The sequence below is a fragment of the Scardinius erythrophthalmus genome (genome assembly GCF_964197995.2).
Source record: "Scardinius erythrophthalmus genome assembly, chromosome: 2".
Lineage (NCBI taxonomy): Eukaryota > Metazoa > Chordata > Actinopteri > Cypriniformes > Leuciscidae > Scardinius > Scardinius erythrophthalmus.
The window spans coordinates 62,416,627-62,424,245 of record NC_138222.1 but is presented as its reverse complement, the minus strand read 5'-3'; the positions used below and the strand labels follow the sequence as shown (position 1 = coordinate 62,424,245).

The 7,619-nt window shown below is 41.7% G+C and overlaps 1 protein-coding gene across 2 annotated transcripts; it reads right to left on the bottom strand.

Annotated features, from left to right (window-relative positions):
- Positions 1 to 1,273: 1,273 nt before the first annotated feature.
- On the bottom strand, positions 1,274 to 5,254 carry LOC308686968 (kelch-like protein 33). Of its 2 annotated transcripts, none has more exons than XM_081359106.1 (4): positions 4,453 to 5,254; positions 2,690 to 3,635; positions 2,298 to 2,468; positions 1,274 to 1,948 (listed from the first exon to the last, which is right to left on the bottom strand). In XM_081359106.1, exons 1-4 carry the CDS (start codon positions 5,177 to 5,179, stop codon positions 1,429 to 1,431), a joined length of 2,364 nt encoding a protein of 787 aa, XP_081215232.1. In that variant the 5' UTR covers positions 5,180 to 5,254; the 3' UTR covers positions 1,274 to 1,428. The 2 variants fall into 2 exon arrangements, with proteins under 2 accessions (XP_081215232.1, XP_081215233.1); XM_081359107.1 differs by having other exon boundaries at positions 2,870 to 3,635.
- Between the last annotated feature and the right edge of the window lie 2,365 nt (positions 5,255 to 7,619).

Genomic DNA, 7,619 nt, shown 5'->3' with positions numbered 1-7,619 from the left:
TTTACTTTTGAGGTAGATTTAACGACAACATACAAGCACCAATACAAATCAACATATCAAGGCCATGTTATAGATTAATAAATAGATGTAACCATGAACAGAAGTAAACAGAAGTTAAAATACTGGTCACAGGCCTCCGTTCAAGTAAAAGAGGTAGGTCTATATAGCTTCCCTTATTTTGTAAATAAATGCTGTTGGCCTACTAAAACATTCAGTGTTCAAAACTGGTGAGCAACATTTTACAGGTCTAGTTCTATTGGGTTTCAAATCACCTCTAGATTTAACATGACTCAGAACTAGATCATTTATGGGAAAATGTAAAGTGGCAGAACCAAGGTAAAGTATAGTGAATACCTAATTCATAAACAGTATCACAGAATTCATAAAACACATAGTAATGTCATGGTACTTTGTGGTACGTTTACTGCTTTCGAGTACTGTTAAGTGTTTCTGCTGTTGGCAAACATCTTACCTGCACCTGTAGTACAGAGTCATTTACAAACACCAGATGCAGGTGTTGATCAACATTAAAGTCATCGCTGACAGAAAATAAGAAACATTTGAAGATGTGGATTCAGCGGATTGTAGGTAAATATCCACCTTATTCAGCGATGATTTTTTTCTCTGTGTTGTTCCAAAGTATTGACTGAAAGCATTTGAACCATTTTGAGTGAGTATATTAAAATGAACTAACTGAACAGAGTGATTCATTCACGAAGCAGTGAAAACTATTCAAAACAGTCGACAGTAAATAGGAATACATGCTTATCTGTTAGTGTAGGGTAATTTTCCTTGTCAGACAAAGTTTATCTGTGATATTTAAATAATACTGGAGCTTGTGGCAGGATTGACATATCAGATAAATGGCACATTTTATAGTCGCCATGACGCTCCGTCATAAGAATTTGATTCTTTAAAAATAATTGGTTTCTTAGAAGAAACGTATTATTTATTGTGTGTTATTTTAGTATTATAGTATAGCTTTTTTGTTGTTGTCTGAATTTGATTTCAGTTTCTGTTTTGATTTTAATGTTAGTTAAAGTTTTAGTATTTTTGAGTGTTGATTTTTTTTGTCATTTTTATTAGTTTTTGTTTTTGTAATATCTGTATAGTTTTTTTCAGCTTTATGTAGCCTAAATACAATAGATTTTTTATATTTTATTTGCTGTCAGTTATTTATTAAGTAACGTAAATGCTTTTTAATGGTTATATAAGGATATGCATCTATATAAATAGTTTAAATAGTTCTGATTAACATGAATTATAAAATGTCTTCATGTAAGGACTTTTATTTGTATGATAATCAGACTTGCTGCTCATACACAGAGCGTTCCATATGAGTTTTCATTTGAGAGAAAATTCTCCCTCACAAGGCAGCTCCCTATGTAGACATTAAGGCTATACAAATAAAAGCAACAAATATTTTTCTCATTTCCTGATGTGCTCAGGTAGATGAAGGAGGCATGCGCGCACGTCAGTGACGGGACCGGGCATCTTTCCCATGCTGTCCCATCTCTGAGTCACAGGGTCATAGCGGTGAGTTTGCCTTGCCTCGCTATAGTCCTCCTGGCAATAACCGCCTAGAATATACAGCCTCTCCTCCAGGACAGCAGAGGCCGCGCCAACGTGGGGAATGGGAAGAGGAGTGAACACGGTCCAGGTGTCGTGTACCGGGTCGTACATCTCGCAGACGAGCTGGTTGGTGTAGTACTTATTAAGGTTGCACACCCCGCCAGCTACATAGAAATGGTTTCTCATGCTCTCCATACAGTGCTGGGCCCGGTCGTGGGTCATGTCAGCGAGGTATGTGGTTCCTCTCACTGGGTGGTAGAGGAACATCGACATCAGGCATTGGTACTTGCAGTTGAAGCCTCCAGAAATGAAGATTTCACCTCCCCAGACGGTGGCAGCATGACCGCTTAAGGCTTGGTCCAAAGGATGGGTGAAGCTGTTCCACAGAGCAGAAAAGGCAATTGACTCATTTGTGCCTATGTTTTATTTATCCCAATTAATCGTAAAAGAGAAAAGCCTGAGACAAAGCTGAAAGAGCAACCTCTAAACAATAACATTTGACTTTGGACTGGCAAATCAAATGATTGTCCAAAGATTCTCCATCATTTACAGGTATGTTGTGCTTCTGAGAGCCACAAGATGTCAGTCAGTTCATTCATTCTGTGCATTCTGTGTTTACATTTTTATTTTCACAATAACAGGCCGAATATAGTTAATTGTTACTTAGGAATCTTTTAGAAAATATTTAACTTGCTCTTTTATCATGTTTTATGTTTTTCTCCTACCTCCAGGAATCTGTTTCTAGTGAGTATTTTTCCACGCTGTCAAGATTTGTGTTGATGTCTTTGTCTCCTCCGACAGCATACAGGGCGTCTCCACTCACCACCAGCGTAAAGTTACTCCTTAGTTCAAGAAGGTCTGCCAGCCTTTTCCAATGATCTCGCACAGGGTCGTACCTGTTGATGCAGATGTGCGGATAGAGAAAAAGTGAGAACAGGTGAAAGAAAAGTGAACAAAAACAGGCTGACATACCCACAGAAAAACTGCGATGCAATGCAAATTCTGTTTTTTATATGTTTTTAGCTAAATTAATAGAACGAGACTTAAAGACCTCATTACTTATTACACAAAACCGGACTTTGGATTTTGTGAGGTCTTTAAGTATGCATCACTTTACCTGTAAACAGATTTCATGACATCATACTTTGTGTAAAAGTGGCAACCTCCAGCTACATACAGTTGACCATGATGGACCCCAACACCATGTCTAAATCTGGCCTGATCTGGCATTTCTCCCAGCATTCTCCACTCTATCTCCTTCACAAGGCCTGTTCCACTTCTCAGAGAGTTAACAAACCAGAGCTGCTTGCTGGGAAGTCGTTGATCCATGTCTGGATTCAGCTGATCGCCTCCGACCAAAACCAGGGCATCTTTGGGGTGACGCACACGTTGCGCCACACGGTCAGAGATGCCAAATCCAAACTCCTTCAGTGCCGATTTGTAGAGTTCAACCTCAAATGCTCCACTGCATTCCATGCTCAGGTTTACAGCACGAACTTCTCGAAATTCTTTGAAGGTCATAAATGAAAAACGCACAGCTTGCATGAGCTCTTCGGCCTGTGGGAGCCGTTCAGCGAGATCTGTCTCCAACCAAACGACGACCGCTCGGAAAACTGCCAGCTCCGATGGAGTGGACAGCGCGTTGCATCGGAGGAACGCCAGAAGCTTCTCGGCCGGGAGGTCCTGAAACTTTGGGGTGGCAGATACTTCTTGGAAGTGTCTCAGGACAAAATCCTCAGCCAGCTCCATCAGCTCCGCCATCCCGTAGGCCTCTGCGAAAGACGCCACGTCCAGGCAGTTGTGGGCATCCATTTCTTGCTCCAAGAACTCAAGGCAGACCGAGATGGCAGGCTGAATCTGAAACTGGAGGGAAGTAGAGGCGAGGTCAAACACGCAGCCCCATCCGAGCATCAGAGTGCCGCTGTAGGCCCAGTTCAGGAGGGGCTCAAGCTCAGCGGCTCCGAGCGACAGCAGAGACACGGACTCCTGCTGGCTCTCCTTCATACCGCTGGTAAACATGCCTCTGAAGTAGTCGCTGCTGGCTGCCAGTAACACCCTGTGAGCTTCATGAGGGCAAAGAATTGAGTCTTTTAAAGATGCTATTTTCTCTGTTCAAGGACAGTATTGCAATGTAATTTTCTAAATTCTAAAACATTCGAATTTGAATGGTCACTGATATAACTGTGTAGAATGGATGGAATGGAATCAAAAGGTTTGTGAAGTCATTAACATAACTGTCATTTTGTCTCTACCCCTGTCCTTCACTACTGAAGACTAGCTAATGACTATTGTTGTCTTTTTCTCCAGCTGGATAAGTCAAGACCAGCATCTGACAAAATGGAGGGACAAACAAGTGTCATTTTCTTCTGTTCAAATTTAAGTTTTTAAAACTTTCAAAGTTTGTGCTAAAAATGTGTTGATTATATGGAATCAAAACTTTTTATAAAGTCACTGACGTAATTGTAATTTTCCCCTGCCTCTTTTTTTCCACTTTTAAACTATTTTTTGTCTTTTTCTCCAGCTGGATAAAAGTCAAGACCAGCCATCTAACAAAATGGGAGAGAAAAACGATTGTTATTTTCTTGTGTTCAAATTTATTTATTTATTTTTAAATTTGAATAATGCATGAATGGAATGGATTCAAAAGGTTTGTGATGTCATCGACATAAATGTATTTTTTTTTCTACCTCTGTTTTTTACCAGGATTGCTGTGTGAAAGGGGCTAATGAAGCAACCATATGGCAACATCCTGCAACCAACCACAACACTAGCATTGTGGTGACTCATGGGCAAGCATCACTCTTTCTTGCACAAATGGTCACGATTTGTGTAGGTCATCTAATCATATTTAGGATGTTACAATGTCTCAAGGTGTCTTACCTTGAAAAACCATTCCTTCTGCAACCAGTTCAACATCACATCCCACTCTCTTGGCCCACAAGTCCTTCATGGACTGCAGGCCAACTTTCATCTGCTCCTCCGCTGAGATCTTACTCAGTTTTTCTTCCCTGTTACCTCCATCTTCCTCCTCTTTGGAGATCTCCAGGACTCTTGGTGCTCCCAGACAAAGAGCTGCAGTCTGAATCTGTTGCATGTCGTCTTTGTTCAGGTTGCGGATGGCTCCAGTGTAGGCGAACTCCACCACTGCAGCCAAACCCGAACCGTGAACCTCGGGACCCAATCTCAGCGAGATCTCCTTCTCATCTCCATCCCTCTCCTGGAGCTTTTGCTGGATAAGTGAGCTCACTGCAGCCAAGACGAGCGAGTGAACATGGAAGCTCATCCCATCCTCAGTGCTCAGGATCAGATCCGTGAGAATGTTCTCCATCTTCATCTCCCCTAGAGTCTGGAAGATCTCGCTTGGGTAACTTTGTCTATGATACCTTCGTAGAAGTTCACCTTCCTCCATATTATCGCACTCGTTGTCCTTCACTGCTCTCTCTTTCATTCCCATCCTGCTGTCGTTGTAGGACATGATCCATTTTAGCTTCCTGTTTTCTTCCTCAAACTTCTCCCCTCCTTCCTCTATTATCCTTTTCCTGCGCTCCTTCTCTCTTCTCCAGCGTTCATCCCATTCCATGGGCAGATATTTTCTTGTAATTTCCATGAAAAAACAATACTTCTCCTTACTGCCGTTCTCTGTTTACAGCACTCAGTCTAGTCGGCACTCATGTTTGCTGAAGTCATGTAATTCCCTGAAGTCAACAGCAAGCTAATAATAGCTTATGAGTCAGTAGATCTCATTTCGATAGACATGCAAGACATGCAACCAGAGGGTACACAATTATTAAGTCACAATTATTATGAAGATAGTGTTAGCTAGTTTTTTATTTTTATTTTTTATTTTATTTTGTATAATCTGATGATGATTATGAAGGATACATTTAAAGGTATCTCAGTTCTTAAACAAATTTTTTTTTTTTCATCTTGTTTAACATGATAATTATGGTCAGTTAAGGCGTGACACTATACATGCAAAAACTTTTTTACTATACAGGCTTTTTAGCTTTTCATAGTGTTTTTTCAGACTATAGTGAAAAGAAAACATCCAAAATACACTTTTAACCCTCCTGTTACCCTCAAATCTACCAACATCTTTTACCCACTGGGGTCAATTTGACCCCAGCAATTTAAACCCCCACAATTTGATTTTTTCCCCAAAGGTTTAAGTCAAGTACTTTATGTTTCTTTGTTAACTACTTAAATAGCCCTTTAAATAAAACACTACCAACCCCCCACCACCACCCCCACCCCTTATACATCCAGAATACCTATTGCACGACTATGGACAAATTAGCAAATCACTATAAAATGTCACTGATTTATCTAAAATTCAAAAATTATATATATGTTTGGTGTTTTAATAGCTTTTTATTTATTATATTATACAATATATTTTATCAAGGATGGGTTTGGGGTCAATATGACACTCCCATTGATAGTCTCAGGATGCCTCACTGTTGGCACGACACAGGACTCATGGTAGCGTTCACCTTTTCTTCTCTGGACAATCGATTTTCCAGATGTTCTAATCAGACACATTAACTTTGCACCAGTCTTCTGCTGTCCAATTCTTGTACTTCCTGCAGAATTTCAGCCAATATTTGATGTTTTTATTGGAGAGAAGTGGCTTCTTTGCTGCCCTTCTTGACACCAGGTCGTTGTCCTAAAGTCTTGGCCTCGCTGTGTGTGCAGATGCACTTACACCACACCTGCTGCCAATATTGAGCAGTTCTGCACTGGTGGTGATATGATTCCCTAGCTGATTCCTCAGGAGGAGAAGTTCCTGGTACTTGCTGGACACTCTGGGACATCCTAAAGCCTTCTTCACTGCAGCCGAACCTCTATTCTTGAAGCTCTTGATGATCTGGTAAATGGAAGACATTTTGATGCAAAGATGATCCTCCATCTTTCTTTGGAGGAAACCATTGCTAACAGAAGAATTGATTGGAAGCACTTCTTCCTTCCTTATAGCAATTATGTGCTGATGATATGATTAGTAAAATGATGTTAGCTGGTAATTTGGTGCCAAGGACAAAAACAGTGAAATTTGGGGTTTTGTGATAAAGCTTTTTGAAATGATGTAAAATGCCTCTGATCACTCTGCACAATAATCTAGAAAAATGTGAATCAACATCATAACAACTGAAGCAGCAAAAATTTAAAATTTGGCCACAGCTGTACCCTGTCATTCAAGTGGGAAGTATCCGGTTGGACAAGGTGATGTTGGTGGCGCATCCGCTGTTCAGCTCCCGCACAAGGTCCACGTACTCGTAGGAGATGCCCTGTTGTTGTAGGGCAAGCAGTACGGCATTGATCTCTATGCTGTCGAAGGCTTTCTCGTAGTCTACGAAGGCCAGTACCAAGGGCATCTTGTACTTCCGGCAGCGTTCAAGCAGTTGGTTCAGCACGTGGATGTGGTCCATTGTGCTGTAGCCAGACCGGAAGCTGGCCTGTTCGGATGGCTGTTGTTCGTCCAACTGCCTGGCTAGTTGGTTGTACAGCACCTTGGTGAAAACCTTGTACACGGTCGGCAGGAGCCAGATTGTCCGATAATTCCTCAGCTGTTGGCGGTCACCCTTCTTGTACAACAGCACTGTCTTGGCCGTCTTCCATTGATCTGGTGTTCTTCTCTGCGCTATGTAGCGGCTGAAACGGCTGGCCAATGCTGCCCAAAGCATCGGTCCACCCTCTTTGAGCAGCTCAGCCTCGATTCCGTCCAGCCCTGGTGCCCGGTCTTTCTGGATGTTCTGGATCGCATGCCTGACCTCACTGGTCAACACTGACGCGATGGCTGGTATGGCATCGTCCTGCATTTCGGGTGGGTCGACTGGTGTCTTGCTGGCGAACAGGTCCGTATAGAACCCAAACCCCCCCCCCCAAAAAAACTTTGCTAAGAGGTCATTTTCAATTGAGAAAGAGCATAAAGAGAGAGCTCACAAAGCACAAAGAAAAATGGTTTATAAGGCTTCTGTGGAAGCTTTCATACATTTGCTCCTCCCCTATATTATGTTTTCCCCTCCCCCACGGAACAAAATATCAAAGTT